General features: G+C 46.5%; 1 protein-coding gene across 1 annotated transcript in view; it reads left to right on the top strand.

The window, feature by feature from the left end:
* The window catches only part of LOC135057252 (piezo-type mechanosensitive ion channel component 2-like), a 216,119-nt gene that overhangs the window by 152,510 nt on the left and 38,237 nt on the right, over positions 1-25,372 (top strand). The window contains 3 exon segments of the mRNA XM_063963144.1: positions 18,189-18,377; positions 24,446-24,538; positions 24,667-24,836. Coding sequence (XP_063819214.1) covers positions 18,189-18,377; positions 24,446-24,538; positions 24,667-24,836 — 452 coding nt within the window.

Genomic DNA, 25,372 nt, shown 5'->3' on the forward strand with positions numbered 1-25,372 from the left:
AATCAGATATGGGCTTTTATACGATAAAGCCGCCAATTCCGACACTCTCCTGGCTGAAGCCAGGGCCAGTAGCATGGTTACTTTCCATGTAAGATATTTCAAATCTACCGATTTGAGTGGCTCAAACCAATGGGATTTGAGAAAATCCAAAACTACATTGAGATCCCACGGTGCCACTGGGGGCACAACCGGGGGCTGTATATGTAGTACTCCTTTTACAAAAGTCTGGACTTCAGGAACTGAAGCCAATTCTTTCTGGAAGAAAATCGACAGGGCCGAAATTTGAACCTTAATGGACCCTAATTTGAGGCCCATAGATAATCCTGTTTGCAGGAAATGTAGGAATCGACCCAGTTGAAATTCCTCCGTCGGGGCCTTCCTGGCCTCACACCATGCAACATATTTTCTCCAAATGCGGTGATAATGTTGTGCAGTCACCTCCTTCCTGGCTTTGACCAGGGTAGGGATGACCTCTTCCGGAATGCCTTTTTCCCTTATGATCCAGCGTTTAACCGCCATGCCGTCAAACGCAGCCGCGGTAAGTCTTGGAATAGACACGGTCCCTGCTGAAGCAGATCCCTTCTTAGAGGTAGAGGCCACGGATCTTCCGTGAGCATCTCCTGAAGTTCCGGGTACCAAGTCCTTCTTGGCCAGTCCGGAGCCACTAGTATCGTTCTTACTCCCCTTTGCCGTATAATTCTCAGTACCTTGGGTATGAGAGGCAGAGGAGGAAACACATACACTGACTGGTACACCCATGGTGTTACCAGAGCGTCCACAGCTATTGCCTGAGGGTCTCTTGACCTGGCGCAATACCTGTCCAGTTTTTTGTTGAGGCGGGACGCCATCATGTCCACCATTGGTCTTTCCCAATGGACTACAATCATGTGGAAGACTTCTGGATGAAGTCCCCACTCTCCCGGGTGAAGATCGTGTCTGCTGAGGAAGTCTGCTTCCCAGTTGTCCACTCCCGGGATGAACACTGCTGACAGTGCTATCACATGATTTTCCGCCCAGCGAAGAATCCTTGCAGCCTCTGCCATTGCCCTCCTGCTTCTTGTGCCGCCCTGTCTGTTTACGTGGGCGACTGCCGTGATGTTGTCCGACTGGATCAACACCGGCTGACCCTGAAGCAGAGGGTTTGCCAGGCTTAGAGCATTGTAGATTGCTCTTAGTTCCAGTATATTTATGTGAAGAGACGTTTCCAGGCTTGACCACACGCCCTGGAAGTTTCTTCCTTGTGTGACCGCTCCCCAGCCTCTCAGGCTGGCATCCGTGGTCACTAGGACCCAGTTCTGTATGCCGAATCTGCGGCCCTCTAACAGATGAGCACTCTGCAACCACCATAGCAGAGAGACCCTTGTCCTTGTCGACAATTTTATCCGCTGATGCATCTGCAAATGCGATCCGGACCATTTGTCTAGCAGATCCCACTGAAAAATTCGTGCATGGAATCTGCCGAATGGAATCGCTTCGTAAGAAGCCACCATTTTTCCCAGGACTCTTGTGCATTGATGCACAGACACTGTCCCTGGTTTTAGGAGGTTCCTGACGAGTTCGGATAACTCCCTGGCTTTCTCCTCCGGAAGAAATACCTTTTTCTGAACAGTGTCCAGAATCATCCCTAGGAACAGCAGACGTGTCGTCGGGATCAGTTGGGATTTTGGAAAATTCAGAATCCACCCGTGCTGTTGGAGCACTACTTGAGTTAGTGCTACTCCGACCTCCAGCTGTTCTCTGGATCTTGCCCTTATCAGGAGATCGTCCAAGTAAGGGATAATTAATACGCCTTCTCTTCGAAGAAGGATCATCATTTCGGCCATTACCTTGGTAAAGACCCTGGGTGCCGTGGACAATCCAAACGGCAGCGTCTGAAACTGATAATGACAGTTTTGTACCACGAACCTGAGGTACCCTTGGTGTGAAGGGCAAATTGGGACATGAAGGTAAGCATCCTTGATGTCCAAGGACACCATAAAATCCCCTTCTTCCAGATTCGCTATCACTGCTCTGAGTGACTCCATCTTGAACTTGAATTTTTGTATGTACAGGTTCAGAGATTTCAGATTTAGAATAGGTCTTACCGAGCCGTCCGGCTTCGGTACCACAAATAGCGTGGAGTAATACCCCTTTCCCTGTTGTAGAAGGGGTACCTTGATTATCACCTGCTGAGAATACAGCTTGTGAATGGCTTCCAATACCGTCGCCCTGTCTGAGGGAGACGTTGGCAAAGCAGATTTTAGGAACGGGCGAGGGGGAGACTTCTCGAATTCCAACCTGTAACCCTGAGATACTACCTGCAGGATCCAGGGGTCCACCTGCGAGTGAGCCCACTGTGCGCTGAAATTCTTGAGGCGACCCCCCACCGCCCCTGAGTCCGCTTGTAAGGTCCCAGCGTCATGCTGAGGCCTTTGCAGAAGCCGGGGAGGACTTCTGCTCCTGGGAAGGGGCTGCTTGCTGCAGTCTCTTACCCTTTCCTTTGCCTCGGGGCAAATATGAATGTCATTTTGCTCGCTTGTTCTTATAGGAACGAAAGGACTGCGGCTGAAAAGACTGCGTCTTTTTCTGCTGGGAGGGGACTTGAGGTAAAAAGGTGGACTTCCCGGCTGTTGCCGTGGCTACCAAATCCGATAGACCGACCCCAAATAATTCCTCCCCTTTATACGGCAATACTTCCATATGCCGTTTGGAATCCGCATCGCCTGACCACTGTCGTGTCCATAGACTTCTTCTGGCAGATATGGACATCGCACTTACTCTTGATGCCAGAGTGCAGATATCCCTCTGTGCATCTCGCATATAAAGGAATGCATCCTTTAATTGCTCTATAGTCAATAAAATACTGTCCCTATCCAGGGTATCAATATTTTCAGTCAGGGAATCCGACCAAGCCACTCCAGCACTGCACATCCAGGCTGAGGCGATTGCTGGTCGCAGTATAACACCAGTATGTGTGTATATACTTTTTAGAGTATTTTCCAGCCTCCTATCAGCTGGATCCTTGAGGGCGGCCGTATCAGGAGACGGTAACGCCACTTGTTTGGATAAACGTGTGAGCGCCTTGTCCACCCTAGGGGGTGTTTCCCAGCGCGCCCTAACCTCTGGCGGGAAAGGGTATAACGCCAATAACTTCTTTGAAATTAGCAGTTTTTTATCAGGGGTAACCCACGCTTCATCACACACGTCATTCAATTCCTCTGATTCAGGAAAAACTACAGGTAGTTTTTTCAGACCCCACATAATACCCCTTTTTGTGGTACTTGCAGTATCAGAGATATGCAAAGCCTCCTTCATTGCCGTGATCATATAACGTGTGGCCCTACTGGAAAATACGTTCGTTTCTTCACCGTCGACACTAGATTCGGTGTCTGGGTCTGTGTCGACCGACTGAGGCAAAGGGCGTTTTACAGCCCCTGACGGTGTTTGAGACGCCTGTACAGGTACTAACTGGTTTGCCGGTCGTCTCATGTCGTCAACCGACTTTTGCAGCGTGCTGACATTATCACGTAATTCCATAAACAAAGCCATCCATTCCGGTGTCGACTCCCTAGGGGGTGACATCACCATTACCGGCAATTGCTCCGCCTCCACACCAACATCGTCCTCATACATGTCGACACACACGTACCGACACACAGCAGACACACAGGGAATGCTCTGATAGAAGACAGGACCCCACTAGCCCTTTGGGGAGACAGAGGGAGAGTTTGCCAGCACACACCAAAGCGCTATAATTATATAGGAACAACCTTATATAAGTGTTGTTTCCTTATAGCTGCTTAAATATATATAATATCGCCAAAAAATGCCCCCCCTCTCTGTTTTTTACCCTGTTTCTGTAGTGCAGTGCAGGGGAGAGCCTGGGAGCCTTCCTAGCAGCGGAGCTGTGTAGGAAAATGGCGCTGTGTGCTGAGGAGATAGGCCCCGCCCCCTATTCCGGCGGGCTCTTCTCCCGGTTTTTCTGAGACCTGGCAGGGGTGAAATACATCCATATAGCCTCATGGACTATATGTGATGTATTCTTTTTAGCCAGAAAGGTATTAACATTGCTGCCCAGGGCGCCCCCCCCAGCGCCCTGCACCCTCAGTGACCGCCGGTGTGAAGTGTGCCTGAGTGCAATGGCGCACAGCTGCAGTGCTGTGCGCTACCTCATGAAGACTGAAAAGCCTTCAGCCGCCGGTTTCTGGACCTCTTCTTACTTCGGCATCTGCAAGGGGGTCGGCGGCGCGGCTCCGGTGACCCATCCAGGCTGTACCTGTGATCGTCCCTCTGGAGCTAGTGTCCAGTAGCCTAAGAAGCAAATCCATCCTGCACGCAGGTGAGTTCACTTCTTCTCCCCTAGGTCCCTCGTTGCAGTGAGCCTGTTGCCAGCAGGACTCACTGAAAATAATAAAACTATCAAAACTTTTACTCTAAGCAGCTCTTTATGAGAGCCACCTAGATTGCATCCTGCTCGGACGGGCACAAAAACCTAACTGAGGCTTGGAGGGGGGTCATGGGGGGAGGAGCCAGTACACACCACCTACTGGTCAAACTTTTAAATTTTGTGCCCTGTCTCCTGCGGAGCCGCTATTCCCCATGGTCCTGACGGAGTCCCCAGCATCCACTAGGACGTCAGAGAAAAAGAAATCAGAGATACATACATTCAAATGAGATCATCAGTTCAATTTCCCTGCATTGGTTATAAAGTACAATGATCCCTATGGCTACATGCATATTAAATAAGGTTTCTCGTGGCCACTTACAGTATATGGAAGCTCTTCTAAAACACAATACACAAACAAATCCTGAAAAATATCAGTGTCTTTTCTTCAACAAGTAGATATTATAAACGCTGGGACTCATTTACATTTGAATGTAAGTAATTTTCATGACATGCCCCTCAGTTATAGCAGTGCTCGTCCGCGCTAATAGATGTTACATTCACAATCTCCCTGAAATGCTTTTTCAAAAGTAGGCAAGTATGATCTTAGTGTATGTGCACACTGGGCAGCTGCCCAGGGCCACACAATTCTATGTGCATCCGAGCAGGAGAGGGTGGTGGTCACACAATCATAGTGGTGAGGAAGCATTTTCTACCTGCTTCCCAGCCTGCCTCCAGACATTAAATGGCTATCAGCATACTGATTGGTACAGTAGATGGCTAGAGTTATCCACCATTCAGAGTGCTGAGTTGCTGACAGCTATTCACTTTATGGAAGCATATGGAGAGATCGGGCAGGACCGCAGGAGAGGAATGTGTTTTTTTTTTATAAATTGGTTCCTGTGAATGGGTGGGTAGGAGCCCCAGTGCATTGCTTTGCCCAAGGCCTACAATGCTGTTAAGACAGCTCTGGTAATAGAAAGTGTTTCTCCTTTTGCAATAGGGTTACACAGATGGTGGGTAAGCTTCCACCTTCTAGGTAGCAGGGCAAAACAAAAAAATGTTCCTACAACCACAGCTCCTCTCCGGTGTGTTTAGTGCCTGTAAAAGGGTGAGCATTTAGCTCCTTACATTTTAAGCTGTTCTCAGAGCATGATAGGGTGGGGGGATGTATTTCACAGTTAGATGGTGACTGGTTGGTATTTTATCTTTCTCCACTTTATCTCTCTCCATGGCTTGATATATTTTCCCTAGTGGAACAAAGTAAAGCATTCTGCTGGAGTTATGGACGATTCTGATTTTCAGGAAAATGATGGTTCCCGTCTGCTTGTACACAGGTGCAGCAATCTCCATGGGTTCACTATCAGTTACTACAGGAGCCAATGTCTCTCTATCCATTTTACACTCATCTGCTTGTGATTATCCGCATCCAGATGTATTGTTCCTTTCCATTCCCAGACTTAATAACCTCTTTGCTTTCTAGTTTCTCTCCTGCCACCAATTAGCCTAAAGCAGACATACTTAAAGTAGTCAGAGTTCTACAAATGTTCTAAAGTAAACCCTAATCTCTGTCGACTGCTGCATGCTTGTAGTGTGAATAAATTAATGAATTACTCTTTTTAAGAAAAAGAATGAAGTCGAGGAGCCAGTGAGGGATTCTGCCTCAGAGCACCTGAAGCAATTGTCAAAGCCTACAGAGTCTATTATCACAAAGGTCTGGGTCCTGAATGTGTAGGACATTGGAAAAAAGTGTAAAATAGGTATATTTCTCATACGTCCTAGAGGATGCTGGGGTCCACTTCAGTACCATGGGGTATAGACGATTCCGCAGGAGCCATGGGCACTTTAAGACTTTTCAAGGGTGTGAACCGGCTCCTCCATCTATGCCCCTCCTCCAGACCTCAGTTTTAGAAATGTGCCCAGGCAGACTGGATGCACTCCAAGGGATCTCTACTGAGTTTCTCTGAAAAGACTTATGTTAGGTTTTTTATTTTCAGGGAGAACTGCTGGCAACAGTCTCCCTGCTTCGTGGGACTGAGGGGGCAGAAGTAGGAACCAACTTCCTAAAGAGTTTCATGGCTCTGCTTCTGGCTGACAGGACACCATTAGCTCCTGAAGGGAACTGAACGCTAGCCGTGCCTAGATGCTCACTCCCACAGCACGCCGTCACCCCCCTCACAGAGCCAGAAGTCAGAAGACAGTTGAGTGTAAGAAGATAGATCTTCAATCAAGTAAGTGACGGCTGAGGTACCGCGCGGCTGGCGGTAGCGCAGCGCGCCATGTTGCCCACACATACACAGGCACTGCAGGGCGCGGGGGTGGGGGGCACCCTGGGCAGCATGAAACGTATGGAAACTGGTATAAATAAGGGGCATAAGTTGCTGAGGCACAGTCCTACCCCCGACCAGTATAAAAAAATGACCTCCATAAAAGCTGAGGAGAAACACACCATTGAAGTGTGGAGCTTCCTCCTCAGTCAGCCAGCACACTGCTCAGCGCCATTTTCTCTCTCTCCTCAGGCTGCAGAGACAACGCTGGTCCTCCTCCACTGCTGAACAAGTATCAGGGTGCAAAACAGGGGGGGGGCCACAGTGAATTTGGTGCTATATAATTGTGTGATTAACATTATAAAGCGCTGCATGTCAGTGGGCATTTTGTGTTCACAGACATTATGTTACTGGCGCTGGGTTTTGAACTGGCAAATCCTATCTGTGTCCCTCTGACAGATTTTACTGTGGGTCTGTCCCCTATAAGACCCGGAGTGTCTGTGGTGTGGTTGTGCACGTGTGTGACATGTCTGTGGCAGGGAACTCTGTGGAGACATGTTAGGGACACAGAGGTGTAATATGACACCAAGAGCCTGACTGGGTGAAAGGTTACATGATAGTGTGAATCATATCAGTAAGAGGTTGGACTGAATCTCATACAGAAAATGAAAATAATCTGTTGAAGATGTGATTTTTAATAGTTCTGCCTTTCATCCACAGGGACTTTTCTGGGTCACATACAAATTTGCACAAGTAGTACATACTGATACCGACACGGACTCTGTTTCCTGTGTCGACACTAGTGATTCCAGGGGAATAGGTCCTAAGTTAGCAAAAAAGCATTCAAAACATGTTTTAGCTATAAAGGAGGTGTTAGAAGTTACGAAGCCCCCTCTTTTACCACAAGGAGAGGGTTTACTTTAGTAAAGAAGTAATGTAATTTTCCCTCCACCTCAGGAGTTGAACAGTCTCTTGGAGGGAGTTTGATTTAACCTGAAAAGAAATTTCAGATTCCCAAAAAGAATTCAGGCAGCTTACCTTTTTCCAAAAAAGATGGGAGTCACCCCGCATTTTAGACAGGGCCCTGTCATAAAAGAGAAAGGTGTTTCTCCCTGCGCCTGGAATGGCTTCACTTAAGGAGCCGACAGACCGCAAGTGAGTGAGGTGATCTATTGATGTGGCCAATGGGACACTACTCAGCCCTACCATTGTCTGTGAGTGGGTGAATAGTGCTATTGAAAAGTGGTCAGAAAACTTGTCATTAGACATTGACACAATAGATGGAGACGAGATACTCCTAACGTTAGGTCATATCAAAGACGCTGCTGCGTACGTACTAGAAACCATGAAATATATTGGTTTATTGGGATCAAGAATCGCTACCATGGCAGTATCGGCGGGCGTTTGTGGATTCGCCAGTGGAATGCTGATGCAAATTCCAAAAGAAATATGGAGGCCCTCCCGTATAAAGGTGAGGCCTTGTTTGGTGATGGGCTGGATGCGTTCGTCTCGGCGGCTACCGCAGGTAAGTCGACATTCTTGCCTTATGCTCCTACACCGGCGAAAAAGACACATCACTCTCACATACAGTCCTTTCGGCCCAACAAATACAAAAAGGCCAAATGTTCCCCCTTCTTTGCAGGTAGGGGAAGGGGAGAAAATCTGCAGCGTCTCCCGGATCACAGGAGCAGAAGTCCACCCCTGCTTCTGCCAAATCTGCAGCATAACGCTGGGGCTCCCTTGCGGGAGTCCGCTCGGGTGGGAGCACGTCTGAAACTTTTCAGCCAAATCTGGATTCAATCTGGACTGGACCAATGGGTCTTACAAATAGTGTCCCATGGGTACAAACTAGAGTTTCAAGACGTCCCCCCATGCCGATTTTTCAAATCGACCTTGCCAGCTTCTCTTCCGGGAAGAGAGGCAGTAACAACGGCAATTCAAAAATTGTCAGGATCAGGTCATTGTCCTGGTACCCTTGGCACAGTAAGGAGAAGGTTTTTTATTCAAGCCTCTTCGTAGTTCCGAAGCCGGATGGCTCGGTCAGACCGATTTTAAACCTGAAAAATCTGAATCTCTACCTGAAAAGGTTCAAGTTCAAGATGGAATCCCTGAGGGTAGTGATAATGTCGATATTATCTTAAAACATAAAGCTATACCTTTAAACACACTTTTACCATGGAGCCGCTACGGCCGCTAAACTTAATATGCACTCTACGTACCTTTTACGCTATTTGCGTAATGAGTCCCGTACCATGTACGGACTCTGCGTACAAACGCCGCGCTGGGGGTACAAAGTACACGCAGCGCGTACACACTCAATTAATACACTTTTAAACCTTATACAGTTTGGCAATGTAATACACTTTAAACCCTAGCAGGGAAAAGAGGACACAACACCGATTTGTAGTTAATCACTGGGTTCCGACACCACAGAGTAATATTTCTGAAAGGGGGTTAACAATACAAATTATGCACTACAATACAACAGAGTAAATGGCTACAGTCAATGTACATACGTGAGAATATTCACATGCGCCTCCCGGTCCGGTCCTCCGCTATCAGGTAGATAACGTTAAGAGTCTTGTGTGTCCGGCCAGGCAGCAACAGGCTTTTTATACAATACTTCCAAAAGCAATACAATGGATACTGTAATCCCTTTGTCCATTGGACACAGGGATGCATCTTTACAGTACAGGAGAGGTCATAGGTTGATTTGAAAAGGTGGGCGATGTCTGTCTCAACTGTTCTTGTGGGTGGTCTCCTCTGGATTCCCGCTGCATACATAATATACAGTAAATACAGTTTATATCTATATTCTGCTTCTGTACATAACTATCCGCAGGAACATGCGATCTTCCTCAAACCAACACCGGAATGTTACTCTTAAATTACCCTACAGCTGGACACCAAACACTACCTTATAACCTTAGTCTGTCCCCTTCTATCATGCAAAGGTGAATCCCCTTGTTCTGGAATCATTTAAACTGTTGATACTTGCTGATGTGGTGCAGGGGGACTATGTGTACAATGTGCACTATTTGGATTAAATATGTAATGTTTTGATAGCCCTCCATGCGTTCACAAACTCCGCCGTAAATACCCACACCACGCGCAGGACCGCGGGCGGGAGCGACCATACGCAAATTGCGGATATGTGCACGCACGGCGGAACAAGTGCACGCGCAGTGGGCATGTGTGTGTATTTTATACGTGCTGCGTGTTCTGTAATATTTTTCGACTTTGACAGTAGTGATTTCCAGTCTGGAAGAGGGGGACTTCACGGTGTGTCAGTAGACATAAAAGATGCTTACTTGCATGTTCCCATTTATCCTCCTCACCAAGCTTATCTGAGATTCGCAGTACAGGATTGCCATTACCAGTTTCAGACGTTGCCGTTCGGACTCTCCACGGCACCGAGGGTATTCACCAAGGTGATGGTGGAGATGATGGTCCTCCTTCGTTAAAAAGGAGTCAATATAATTCCTTATCTGGACGATCTCCTGATAAAAGCGAGATCCAGGGAACAGTTGGTGCAGAACATCGCACTCTCCCTGTCAATACTCCAACAACACGGTTGGATCATGAATTTTCCAAAGTCGCAGTTGGAACCGATGACAAGATTGTCTTTTTTAGGGATGATTCTGGACACAGAAGTACGGAGAGTATTTCTTCCAGTGGAAAAGGCTCTGGAAATCCAGAAAATGGTCAAACAAATATTGAAACCAACAAGTGTGTCGATCCATCAATGCATTCGGTTGTTGGGGAAAATGGTAGCGGCCTACGAGGCCATACAGTTTGGCCGATTTCATGCCAGAGTATTCCAGTGGGACCTGTTGGACAAGTGGTCCGGATCCCACCTACACATGCACCGGAAAATAATCCTGTCTCCCAAAGCCAGGATTTTGCTCCTGTGGTGGCTACACAGTTCTCACCTACTAGGGGGACGCAGGTTTGGGATTCACGACTGGGTCCTAATAACCACGGATGCAAGTCTCCGAGGCTGGGGAGCTGTCACGCAGAGGGAAAAGCTTCCAAGGAAAATGGTCAAGTCAGGAAGCCTGCCTTCACATAAACGTTCTGGAATTGAGAGCCATTTACAACGGCCTTCTACAAGCGGTACATCTTCTTCAAGATCCCGTGCAGATACAGTCGGACAATGTAACAGCAGTCGCGTACATAAACAGGCAAGGCGGAATGAAAAGCAGAGCGGCAATGGCAGAGGTGACAAGGATTCTCCTCTGGGCAGAAAGACATGTTAGAGCTCTGTCAGCAATTTTCATTCCGGGAGTGGACAACTGGGAAGCAGACTTCCTTAGCAGACACGATCTCTATCCAGGAGAGTGGGGCCTCCACCAAGAAGTCTTCACAGAGGTGACAAATCTTTCGGGAGTTCCTCAAGTAGACATGATGGCATCTCGTCTAAACAAGAAGCTTCAGAGATATTGTTCCAGGTCGAGAGACCCTCAAGCAATAGCAGTGGATACACTGGTGACCCAGTGGGTGTTTCGGTCGGTATATGTTTTCCCTCCACTTCCACTGATTCCAAAAGTTATCAAAATAATAATAAGAACAACAGTTTGAGCAATCTTCATTGCCCCATACTGGCCAAGGAGGGCTTGGTATCCAGATCTTCAGGAGTTGCTCATAGAAGATCCTCGGCCTCTTTCTCCTCGAGAGGACCTACTACAGCAGGGGCCGTGTGTGTATCAAGACTTACCGCCGCTACGTTTGACAGCATGGCTGTTGAGCGTCGGATCCTAGCCCGAAAGGGTATTCCCAAGGAAGTCATCCCCACTCTTATTCAAGCCAGGAAAGAAGCAACGTCTAAACATTACCACCATATTTGGAGAAAATATGTGTCTTGGTGTGAATCCAAGAAGGCTCCTAAGGAAGAGTTTGAGTTGGGACGTTTTCTCCATTTTCTGCAGGCTGGTGTGGATACGGGCCTTAGATTGGGGTCAATCAAGGTCCAGATTTCGGCCTTGTCAGTTTTCTTTCAAAAACAATTGGCCTCCTTTCCAGAAGTTCAGACGTTCGTGAAAGGGGTTCTGCACATCCAGCCTCCATTTGTGCCTCCAGTGGCACCATGGGACCTTAATGTGGTGTTGCAGTTCCTTCAGATTGGTTTGAACCTCTGCAGGAGATAGAATTGAAGTTTCTCACTTGGAAACTGGTGATGCTTTTGGCCTTGGCATCCGCAAGGCGGGTGTCTGAGTTGGGGGCCTTGTCTCACAAGAGCCCTTACCTGATCTTCCATGAAGACAGGGCAGAGTTAAGAACTAGTCAACAATTTCTTCCAAAGGTGGTTTCGTCCTTCCACATAAACCAACCTATTGTGGTGCCAGTAGCTACTGACACTTTCACTGAGTCACAGTCTCTAGATGTGGTTAGAGCTTTGAAAGATCTATGTCGCAAGAACAGCTCAATTACGGAAAACAGAGGCTCTGTTTGTCCTGTATGCTCCCAGCAAGATTGGGTGTCCTGCTTCTAAGCAGACTATTGCGCGCTGGATCAGAGGGACAATTCAGCACGCTCATTCTACGGCAGGCTTGCCGGTACCGAAGTCGGTGAAGGCCCATTCTACTGGGAAAGTGGGCTCATCCTGGGCGGCTGCCCGGGGCGTCTCTGCTTTACAACTTTGCCGAGCAGCTACTTGGTCAGGGTCAAACACGTTTGCTAAATTTTATAAGTTTGACACCTTGGCCGATGAGGACCTCAAGTTCGGTCAATCGGTAGGGTCATCCGCACTCTCCCGCTCGTACTGGAGCTTTGGTATAATCCCATGGTACTGAAGTGGACCCCAGCATCCTCTAGGACGTATGAGAAAATAGGATTTTAATACCTACCGGTAAATCCTTTTCTCCTAGTCCGTAGAGGATGCTGGGCACCCCACCCAGTGCGTACTTTACCTGCAGTTTGTTCTTTATAGTTACACAAGTTGTGTTTCATTTGTTTTTAGCATGTTGCTGTAAATGGTTCATGCCTGTTGGCGTGTGTTATGTTGAATGCCATGCTGTGCGGCATGGTTGAGGTGTGAGCTGGTATGAATCTCACCATTAGTATAAAAGTAAATCCTTTCCTCGAAATGTCCGTCTCCCTGGGCACAGTTCCTATAACTGAGGTCTGGAGGAGGGGCATAGAGGGAGGAGCCAGTTCACACCCTTGAAAAGTCTTAAAGTGCCCATGGCTCCTGCGGAACCGTCTATACCTCATGGTACTGAAGTGGACCCCAGCATCCTCTATGGACTAGGAGAAAAGGATTTACCGGTAGGTATTAAAATCCTATTTTTCCCCAGACACTTGTTCTAAATCTAATCTTGTGACCAAAAGGACAACACCACATACATGTTTCTAATCTGTTCTTACTCCTTTGATCTTCCCACCTCTGCATGTACTGTGACAAAGCCTCTGCCCCATCCCCTTCTCCCAATGGTAATGTTCTTGGGGCCTAATTCAGACCTAATCGCTCGCTAGCTGTTTTTTGCAGCACTGCAATCAGATAGTCGCCGCCTACAGGGGAGTGTATTTTAGCTGTGCAAGTGCGCAAACGCATGTGCAGCCGAGTGGTACAAAAAGATCTTTTGCAGTTTCTGAGTAGCCCAGGACTTACTCAGCCGATGCGATCACTTCAGCCTGTCCGGGGCCGGAATTGACGTCAGACACCCGCGCTGCAAACGCTTGGACACGCCTGCATTTTTCCAACCACTCCCTGAAAATGGTCAGTTGACACCCACAAACTGCCCTCTTCCTGTCAATCTCCTTGCGATCAGCTGTGCGAATGGATTCTTAGCACAAACCCATCGCACAGTAACGATCTGCTTTGTACCCGAACGACGCACCTGTGCATTGCGGTGCATATTCATGCGCAGGCCTGACATGATCGCAGCGCAGCGAAAAAAGCTAGCGTGCGATCAGGTCTGAATTACCCCCTTGGTTTCTTGCCCATGATTGCTGAAATGGTATCCACACCGACCTGTGAAGATCTCTAAGGTGTAGTTGACAAAATCATTCTACCCCAGTACATTTTCTGATTACAAACCCTCAGAAAGAGGCTCATGATAAGTCGGAGGGATATGTATAAAGATATTTAGCACTAAAAAGCTGCACATAAAACTACAGTGTTTACACCCGTGTATCCCTCACGATCTGCACTAGTAGCATATGCAGCAGGTTTGCTTAGGGGGTACTTACAAGGACACCAAATCGGGTCATAAACACAAGAAACGTTTTTACAATAGCTGATTTTTGGGTGGGGTTGTGCCGTACAAATGTTCATATTTTACATTAGGCAAATTGGCATACGCCCAAGTCAGTATGAGCCCCAAAGGATCAAGTCTTCTTAAGTAGCATTAAGATTCAGGATGGGAGATTGTGCAAGCAAATCACTTAATCAGGATTCAACTGTCCCTTTTTTTTAATATATATTATCTTTTATTAAAGCATTATATGAATACAACTTACAAAGTAAAGACATTTATATAATCCTTGTGTCAAATGGCAAGGCTTGTAATACAAAGATCAAAATTGAAAAAAAAACTCTCTCTCCCCTCCTAACCCCCCCGCCAATGCCCCACCCACCTGCCACTGCTCACCAATCGAGTCACGTTAGGCATTAATAGAGTCAACCACTATGGGTGGGTCATTGTCTAATAGGCACAGTAGACACCAAGAAGTATTTTTCAAGCAATAGTGGATTTGTCATCTCATTACTATAGATTGCATGGATATGTAATTCTTCGTTTAAGTATTCATTCCGTGGACCATAAAAGGCTAATCTTAGATCATCAGAAACTCTTCTGAAGGACAGCTTACCATTTTTTTCCTGTCTGAAGACCATAGAAAGTCAGGACACAGAATGGCATTGCAATCTACAATCTAGTCCTGTCTTGATTTGACAGTCATCTGCCATGTAGGGTTTACATTTTCTTTCCATTTATAAGGAGGGATGCACATAAGGGATACGTACTAATTGCCGGTGGACGGGATCACGGCTGTCATTATCCCGACAGCGAGATCCCATCTGTCAGAATGCTGGTAGCGGGGCGAGCACTAGAAAGCCCCTTGCGGGCTCGCTGCGCTTGCCATGCTGTGGACATCCACAGAGGGAGAATAGCCTGTCTCGCCGGTATTCCGGTGGGAGCATTTAACCCCCTGTAGGGACTCCAGCGTCGGTATTGTGACCACTGGGATCCCGACTGGTGGTATTGTAACCGCTTCCCGCATATACTGGGCTTAAGACCTGAACAAGTTTCTATTGCACAAATTATTAGAGATGTAATCGCTCTAGTTGTTGATCTGATCAATTAGGATGGGAAAGATGGGACAATTTCCAGCATCTTTGAGTACTTTCATATTCCCATGAGAGGGTAAGGCATGCTTTTTTTAGATCTTCCAAGGAGTGCATGCCTGCTTTCAGGACTTCCATTGTGGTTATGGCTTCCGTAGCTAGTTCCTTTTTTCAGATATGGGATAATACTACCTACAGTGACTATCCAGTTTGTGAAACATGGACAAATCATAAATCTAGTCAGTCTTTTATAGTCGGCGATCTTCTTAGACTTGTGTTAACAAAGGACATTTTTCTGTAAATTAAAAGTTCCTTGCCTTTAAGGGAATAGTGTTTGTGCTTCTGTAGAGCCCATACACTCTGATTCACTTATGTATTGCATAAGCGTAATGTACACGTTTCGTGTTGGGGGCAGTTTGTCTTCACCAGGCCAGAAGCTAAGGTGTATTTTCAGGTGGTGTGTTACATATGACCAGGGGTGTATCTATGAGTCCGGGTACCCCTGGCAAAGTAAGGGACTGGCGCCCCCCCATAGTTGATATAGGGAAGGTGCGTGTGCAAAAAAGGGACATGATCTTGTAGGAAAGGGGCATAACCACACAATAGTTCCCCCAATTCAAATTATGCTACACAGTTGTAATCCTTATACATATCCTGCCCACACAGTAGCGGTTCCCTTTACACATTATGCCCACACAGTAATTCTTATAACACTGAGGAGACATCAGCAGTACCTGGCCTGGCTGAGGAGACAATGCCACCCAAGGCTAAGTAGTATAATCAAATAGTAGTGCAAAGAAGTGCAGTACAGCGCACTACTCAGTGGTGCAAGTAGAAAACAAATCTTAGTGGTACTGTGTATGCGCACCTTTGGGTGTGGCAACATGCCACATGGGGCGTGGCCAATGAAAATGGGGGCGTGATACACATAAGACCCCAGTAGTGCAGTGCCAGATACACATATGCCCCAAACAGTGCCAGATACAAATATGCCCCCACAGTGCCAGATACACATATGCCCCCACAGTGCCAGATACCCACATGCCCCCACAGTGCCAGATACACATATGCCCCCACAGTGACAGATATGCCCTTACAGTGCTAGATTTGCCCCCACAGTGCCAGATACATATGTCCCCAGTGACAGATATGCCAGATACACATGCCCCCACAGTGCCAGATATGCCCTCATGGTGCACAGGTATACCCCCACAGTGCTAGATATGCCCCCATGGTGCCAGATACCAGGGACGTGCGGTGAGCTAAATGTCTCAGGAGGCACTGGCTAGCACCAGAGCCAGATTTAAATGCAATAGGATACATCTGGGCATTATACACAGGTGCAGTAGTATAAACGTCTGGAAATTTGGTGAGATTTGATCTGAGAACTGCAGAAAAGGTCAGCAGGTGAGGCACTGCCTCACCTGCCATAGACTTTTTACTCCAGAGTTTTGGCTATAAAAATGATTACAATAATGCAAAGAAGACATTTCAAGCATATTCTTTGTATTTTTCATATACTTTATACAATCAGAACTCTGGCACAAACGTTAGTATGACAGGAAAGGCTCTGCCTCACCTGCCTCACCCCACCGCACTTCACTGCCAGATACACATATGCCCCCACAGTGTCAGATAAGCCCCCACAGTCATATAGTCATAGTCCCATCCCCCTCCCAGCACATAGCCATAGTCCCCTCCCAGTAAATAGCCATAGCCTCCACCTCTCCCAACACAGTAATACAGTAGTCTCCACCCCCTCCCATAACATAACAATAGTACCCTGCCAGCATAGATAGCCATAGTCCCCCTCCCTGCACATAGCCCCTCACCTCCCCAAGCACATAGCCATTGTCCCCCTCCCAGCACATAGCTGTAGTCCGCCCTTAGCACACAGTAGTCTCCAGAACTCTCAGCACATACATAGACTCCCCACACAGCACATAGCCCTAGTCCCCACCCTACAACATCCCAGCAGATAGCCGTTGTGTCTGGCAATACCTGCTGTGCCAAGCTGCCTGTGCATTGCCTGGGATGGAGGGCGGAGGATCGCTCAACAGGCAGGAGCTGGTGTCGGTGTCCGGCACCACAACAAACTACGTGAAGAAACTGAAAATAAACTACAGCTCCCAGCAGCCCTTACCGCCGGAAGCTCCCGACAGCAAGGGTTACTGGGAGTTGTAGTTTATTTCCAGTTTCTTCCTAGTAGTGCATTGCTGTCGGACACCGTAGCCAGCTCCTGCCTGCTGAGCGATCCTCCGCCCTCCATCCCAGGCAATGCACAGGCAGCTCGGCACAGCAGGTATTGCCAGATGCTACGGCTTAAGGGATTCCACCCATTGGCCGAGGGTGGCACCCCCTGCTCAGCTGGCGCCCCTGGCGAGTGCCATCCTGGCCAATGGGTAGATATGCCTCTGCATATGACCACCCCACTGAAATCCCTTTCAGTTCCTAATTCTTTTCCTAAAATGGGTTACTTTCTGTTCATTGTGATGGTGAGAGGAGTCTTTAGTTTTCCATGTTGGTGAGATTGTTGTTCATTCTTCTCAGCTCAAGACTCTCTCAGGGTTCCACACAAAACCTTTGCATTCCATATCCTGCTAGAACCATGTGACAATTTGCATGACTTGCTGAGCTGTGGTCTTATGACTTACTGTTCTCGTCCTGTTAGTCCCACCAGGGATTTTTAATCAAGGAACTACAACAAACCCAAGCTTATAAATCTGGCTAACTGCTTGTAAGTTCTCCAAAGTCTATGTTTTGCATCTGTTGACACTAAATTTGACAGAAAAAGGACTATGCAACATCTCATTATTTGTGTTCCCTACCTTGAAGGTGAAAATAGGTTTGTCTTGCTTTTCACTGAAGCTTTGTTCCTGAAATTAGTACGGTCAGTCCTGCTGAGCATTGCAGTTGCTGTATTCTTCTGCAGCTGGGCCTTATTGTGGTTCTATGTTTAATCATTGGTAAGCTAGGGAGGAGCTGTGGCTGCTGGATGTGAGAGAGGGACCTTTTGTGCCTTATAGCATAAAGCTTTATCTCCCACCCTTATGCTTCTATGAGCATCTTAGAAAGGATTTATTGTGAGTGACAAAATATTTTCTTAATGCAATGGCCATTTAATGTACGGCTAAATGTGGCTATGGAAACCTGTGGCTTGCCAGCTGCTGTGAGTCTGTTTCTTTGCAGTTCCCCAAATGCTGAGAACCACCAGCAGCCTGTATCTGCTATAATTACAGCATCTTATTGCTTTTGTTTCTAAACTGTACAGAAATACCCCGAACCTCCAGGACAAAAAAAGAAGAAGATTGTGAAGTATGGAATGGGTGGGGTGATCATTTTTGCCCTGATTTGCATTGTCTGGTTCCCCCTCCTCTTTATGTCATTGGTGAAGTCTGTGGCTGGGGTGACCAATCAACCTTTGGATGTCTCCATTCAGATCAGCATCAGCGGTTATGAGGTAACAGAATTTGACTACAAACATGTTGACAGTAATTACAAGGTAATAGGGACATTGCTGGCACAAATATACCCTCACACTTTACCATGGCTCAAGGCACCAGTTCATTGAGTTCAGGGTGAGAGAACTGTCTGCCTTTGTCACACGCCCAGTGGGTCTCCCATTATTCTGGAGTCGCTTGGACAGATAAGGAAATAAGGGAACTATGCTGTTAAGAGGAAATTAATTTCAGTATACTAGGATATTGTTTTCCCAATTTTATTATGTTGTCACTGAACCAAACAGCCCAAAACTGCGCTCTCTCTCTCTCTCATATATATATATATATATATATATATATATATATATATATCTATATATATCTATATATATCTATCTATCTATCTATCTATCTATCTATCTATCTATATATATATATATATATATATATATATATATAGTGCATCCGGAAAGTATTCTCAGCGCTTTACTTTTTCCACATTTTGTTATGTTACAGCCTTATTCCAAACTGGAATAAATTAATTTTTTCCCTTAAAATTGTACACACAATACCCCATAATGACAACATGAAAAAAGTGTTTATGAGATTTTTGCAAATTTATCAAAAATAAAAAACTAAGAAATTACATGTACATAAGTATTTACAGCCTTTGCTCAATACTTTGTTGATGCTCCTTTGGCAGCAATTACAGCTTCAAGTCTTTTTGAATATGATGGCACAAGCTTGGCACACCTATTTTTGGGCAGTTTCGCCCATTCCTCTTTGCAGCACCTCTCAAGCGCCATCAGGTTGGATGGGAATCGTCGGTGCACAACCATTTTCAGATCTCTCCAGAGATGTTCAATCGGATTCAAGTCTGGGCTCTTGCTGTGCCACTCAAGGACATTCACAGAGTTGTCCTGAAGCCACTCCTTTGATATCTTGGCTGTGTGCTTAGGGTCATTGTACTGCTGAAAGATGAACCGCCACCCCAGTCTGAGGTCAAGAGCGTTCTGAAGCAGGTTTTCATCCAGGATGTCTCTGTACATTGCTGCATTCATCTTTCCCTCTATCCCGACTAGTCTCCCAGTTCCTGCCACTGAAAAACATCCCCACAGCATGATGCTGCTACCACCATGCTTCACTGTAGGGATGGTATTGGCCTGGTGATGAGCGGTGCCTGGTTTCCTCCATACATGATGCCTGACATTTACGCCAAAGAGTTTAATCCTTGTCTCATCACACCAGAGAATTTTGTTTCTCATGGTCTGAGAGTCCTTCAGGTGCATTTTGGGAAACTCCAGACGGGCTGCCATGTGCTTTTTATTAAGGAGTGGCTTCCATCTGGCCACAAAAACATACAGGCCTGATTGGTGGATTGCTGCAGAGATGGTTGTCCTTCTGGAAGGTTCTCCTCTCTCCACAGAGGAATGCTGTAGCTCTGACAGTAACCATCGAGTTCTTGGTCACCTCCCTGATTAGAGCCCTTCTTCCCCGATCGCTCAGTTTAGACGGCCGGTCAAATCTATGAAGAGTCCTGGTGGTTCTGAACTTCTTCCATTTACGGATGATGGAGGCCAGTGTGCTCATTGGGACCTTCAAACCAGCAGATATTCTGTACACTTCCCCAGATTTTTGTATCAAGACAATCCTGTCTTGGAGGTCTACAGACAATTCCTTTGACTTCATGCTTGGTTTGTGCTCAGACATGCACTGTCAGGTGTGGGACCTTATATAGACAGGTGTATGCCTTTTCAAATCATGTCCAATCAACTGAATTTACCACATGTGGACTGCAATTAAGCTGTAGGAACATCTCAAAGATGATCACTGGAAACAGGATGCACCTGAGCTCAATTTTGAGCTATATGGCAAAGGCTGTGAATACTTATGTACATGTGATTTCTTAGTTTTTTATTTTAAATAAATTTGCAAAAATCTCAAAAAAATAACTTTTTTCATGTTGTCATTATGGGGTATTGTGTGTAGAATTCTGAGGGAAAAAATGAATTTATTACAGTTTGGAATAAGGCTGTAACATAACAAAATGTGGAAAAAGTGAAGCGCTGTGAATACTTTCTGGATGCACTGTATATACAGTATACTTTGTATACTTTTTTTTTTTACTAATACAGTTGGCAAAATATGACAAATATAATTCAAGTCTTAGGGGTATATGCAATTGCGGTCGAATTCCCGAAATTGTCGAATTTCGGGTCATTTTCGACCAAAAAAAAAAAAATCGCCTATGCAATTCAGTGCTTTCCGACCAAAAAACGGACTTTCAAAATTCGACTTTTTGAAATTCGACTTTTTGCAAATTCGACTTTTCTGCAATGATACAAGTGCTGCAATTCGACCAAAGCATATTCAATTCAAGTTTGGAAATTCGACAGCAGTGCTTTTAGACAGCAAATTCGTCATTTTCAATCCGCCACACTTTGGAGGGTGAAAACAAATAAAAAAATTTTAAACATGTTTTTTTGTGTTTTTTGGGGGGGGAATAGCAGATCTATTTATATTAGAAGGGATTAGGTACTTTTTTTTTTTTTTTTTTTGGAGGCACAAATATTATTTATCTATTTTTTAAAATATATATTTTTTTTTTAATGCTGGAACGGTGAAATCATAAAAAAAAAATGGCGTGGGGTCCCCCCTCCAAAGCATAACCAGCCTCGGGCTCTTCGAGCTGGTCCTGGTTCTAAAAATGCGGGGGAAAAATTGACAGGGGATCCCCTGTATTTTTAAAACCAGCACCGGGCTCTGCGCCTGGTGCTGGTGCCAAAAATACGGGGGACAAAAAGAGTAGGGGTCCCCCGTATTTTTAACACCAGCATCGGGCTCCACTAGCTGGACAGATAATGCCACAGCCGGGGGTCACTTTTATGCCGTGCCCTGCGGCCGTGGCATTAAATATCCAACTAGTCACCCCTGGCCGGGGTACCCTGGGGGAGTGGGGACCCCTTCAATCAAGGGGTCCCCCCCCCCCAGCCACCCAAGGGCCAGGGGTGAAGCCCGAGGCTGTCCCCCCCCATCCAATGGGCTGCGGATGGGGGGGCTGATAGCCTTTTGTGATAATAAAAAGATATTGTTTTTTCCAGTAGTACTACAAGTCCCAGCAAGCCTCCCCCGCAAGCTGGTACTTGGAGAACCACAAGTACCAGCATGCGGGAGAAAAACGGGCCCGCTGGTACCTGTAGTACTACTGGGAAAAAAATACCCAAATAAAAACAGGACACACACACCGTCGACAGTAAAACTTTATTTCATACGTCGACACACACATACTTACCTATGTTCACACGCCGACATCGGTCCTCTTCTCCATGTAGAATCCACGGATACCTGAAAAGAAAAGATCAATATACTCACCTCAGCCATGGTCCAGAGATAAATCCACGTACTTGGCAAAAAAACAAACCGAACACCCGCTCCATGCCGGACTGAAAGGGGTCCCATGCTGACACATGGGACACCTTTCCACGAATGAGACCTGTCAGTGACAGCTGTCACAGAAAGGTCTCTAAGCCAATCAGGAAGCGCTCACCTGATTGGCTGTGCGCTGTCTGTACTGTGACAGCACATCGCAAAGCCGCTCCATTACTTTCAATGGTGGGAACTTAGCGGCTAGCGGTAAGGTCACCCGCCGGTCAGCGGCTGACCGGCGGGTGACCCCACCGCTACCCGCAAAGTTCCCACCATTGAAAGTAATGGAGCGGCTTTGCGATGTGCTGTCACAGTACAGACAGCGCACAGCCAATCAGGTGAGCGCCACAGAAGTAGCGCTTCCTGATTGGCTGAAGGGACGTCAGTGACAGGAGTCACGTGATGTCCCGGCATTCGGGAGAAAGGGGTCTGATGTGAAAACATTGGACCCCTTTCTAGTCCGGTATGGAGCGGGTTTTTGCGTGTTTTTTTTTTTTAAACAAGTACGTGGATTTTACTCTCTGGACGTGGATTTATCTCTGGACGCTGGAAGGTGAGTATAATTTTTTCACAGGTACCCTCGGATCGTCGGAGACCGTGGCAGTCGGCGTGTCAACATAGGTAAGTATGTGTGTGTCGGTAGTGTGTAATAAAGTTTTACTATCAAGGTGTCTGTGTCCTGTTTTTATTTGGGTATTTTTTCCCCAGTAGTACTACAGGTACCAGCGGACCCGTTTTTCTCCCGCATGCTGGTACTTGTGGTTCTCCAAGTACCAGCTTGCGGGGGAGGCTTGCTGGGACTTGTAGTACTACTGGAAAAAACTATCTTTTTATTATCACAAAAGGCTATCAGCCCCCCCATCCGCAGCCCATTGGATGGGGGGGGGGGACAGCCTCGGGCTTCACCCCTGGCCCTTGGGTGGCTGGGGGGGGGGACCCCTTGATTGAAGGGGTCCCCACTCCCCCAGGGTACCCCGGCCAGGGGTGACTAGTTGGATATTTAATGCCACGGCCGCAGGGCACGGCATAAAAGTGACCCCCGGCTGTGGCATTATCTGTCCAGCTAGTGGAGCCCGATGCTGGTGTTAAAAATACGGGGGACCCCTACTCTTTTTGTCCCCCGTATTTTTGGCACCAGCACCAGGCGCAGAGCCCGGTGCTGGTTTTAAAAATACAGGGGATCCCTGGCCAATTTTTCCCCTGCATTTTTAGAACCAGGACCAGCTCGATGAGCCCGAGGCTGGTTATGCTTTGGAGGGGGGACCCCACGCCATTTTTTTTTCGGGTTTTTCACGTTTTTTTACCGTTTTTTAAAATCGCGGCAAAATCCGCCAAATCGGCCGATTTTCGCCCGCGACTCTGGCGAATCCGTTTTTCATTGAATATGGTGAATTCCGGAAGCCACCTTCCGGGATTCACCTGTCGAATTGAGTCGAATTAAAAAACGGCGAAAATTGCCGCGAATTCGACCGCAATTGCATATACCCCTTAGACTTTAAATACAATTGTTTTTTTATGTTTAAATACAGTTCTATTAGATATCACCCTTTTTGGTGACAAACTTTCATAATTATTATTATTATCCTTTATTTATATTGCACCACAAGGGTTCCGCAGCGTCCAATTTCAGAGTACATATGCACATAATCAAAACAGGAAAACAGTGACTTACAGTTGAATATAATATAGGACAAGTACAGGGTAACTAAGCATAACTACACTAGCAGATGACACTGAGATAAGTATCAAAGTGGTAGAAAACTTCAGGATTTGGCCAGTTAAGGATTATTAAAGTAAGTAAAGGATAAGCACATGAGGGAAGAGGGCCCTACTCATCAGTGCTTACATTCTAAAGGGGGGTAATCTTACAGATTTATACCCCTTTTCCATCTGTAGCACGGGTCGCAGCCGTGAGCCTGACACGGCTGCGACCCGTGCTACAGCCCCCTTTCCCACAGCACTCACCAACCCAGCATATTGATCATTTAACAAGAGGCTAATGTTCAGTATCCAGTGCTGTCAATCATTTTACTATGGTAACGATAGACACCTGACAGGTCTTACATGTAATTTCTCAGTAAATGTCAGAGTAATTTAGGAGACCATTATCAGAAGTATGGACATCCACACCACATCCTTTTATTAAGGACTTCATTATTAAAGAGTAATCTGTAACATGTTTTCTATGTGCAGCATATATAGCGCTTAGTGGGCCTGATTCAGTGATTGACAGTCTGATGACATTTGGGGGCAGGTAGGGGCGGTGACGGCCTCCATTTTTCCAAACGGAGATGTGAAACAGCCTTTTAGGAGGAGGGAAGAGGCCAGGGATCTCCGTGGTTGCACAGAGGGTTCCTGGCCCCTGTGATGGGCGGCTTGCCAATGCCGAGTCCAGTGATCCGTTGCTGCGTCATAGGATGGAGGTCGGATCACTGCTGTAGCAGGAGGCGTCTCCTTGTAATAGGTGCCTCCTGCTGCATCACCATACAGAGCTAACAAGGAAGCAGCAGCGATAGCCACTCCAACCACATCTGAATTAGGCCCCGTGACTTTGGTAATTAGACTACACTATCCTCAAAGTGTGTGTTAAAAGTACAAGACTACATCATAAATTAGCATGATTTCTTTATTTGTTTTTTAAGTGTTTGTTTTCCTCTTTCAGCCCCTGTTCTCTATGAGTGCTCAGCAACAGAATCTTGTACCCTATTCCCAAGCTGCATATGATGAACTGACATATAGATACGCCTTACATCCTGTGAGTAGATTGCATTTGGAAATATTTTCTGCAGTGTTAGACACTTAACTGTGGAAGTCCTAAAGCCTGGTAGCAGGCAGCTCCCTGATCTGATTTCATATCTTGTACTTCTCCTATTCCATCCCCAGTCAGCAATGCAGTTCATTGTTAATTACATGCCGGAGGACATTGTTACTGCCAAGATAAAGAGTAATGCCAGCCTCCTGTGGACCATAAGCCCAGCAAGCCGTGATGCAATGATAGAGGAGTTGTCCAAATCCACTCAAATATACTTTGATATTCACTGGAGCATTCTCAGGTACTGCACATGTAGCCACCACTTGTCAGAGGATAATGCTTTTTTCCAGTTACTCTTCTCAGAGGACAGAAATCCCAGTCCAAACCACTAAGAGCAAACTTCCAACATTTAAAAATGGAATATGCATGTGTCCTCATTCACGTAGCATTTTACACCATATTGTGAGAGTTGTGGTGCTCTTAGACACTGCTCCTCGGATAGCTAGGTTTGAACGCTCACATTTTAGCATGTTTCGCATTGCATCCGCACATAAACAGGATTGTAGTGTACTGAGGGCTTCAAATGTGTATTTTTCTTGTAATCGCAGCAGTGTTCTTCACACTCTATTGCGTGGCGGGATGCATGGCATGGCCCAGAAATATTGGCCTCTGGACCCTTGCCTTTTTCTCAGCTTATCATCCTTGCTGCATTGGTATAACATGCAAATCCACTAGTGTTGTACAGGGTATGTGTACTTTGTGCTTATATCACATTAGCAGTGTATAACAATACAGAATAATGTGATGGGACACATTCAGCTTAGTCACATTTTTGTG

Source organism: Pseudophryne corroboree, chromosome 3 (genome assembly GCF_028390025.1).
Source record: "Pseudophryne corroboree isolate aPseCor3 chromosome 3, aPseCor3.hap2, whole genome shotgun sequence".
Taxonomy (NCBI): domain Eukaryota; kingdom Metazoa; phylum Chordata; class Amphibia; order Anura; family Myobatrachidae; genus Pseudophryne; species Pseudophryne corroboree.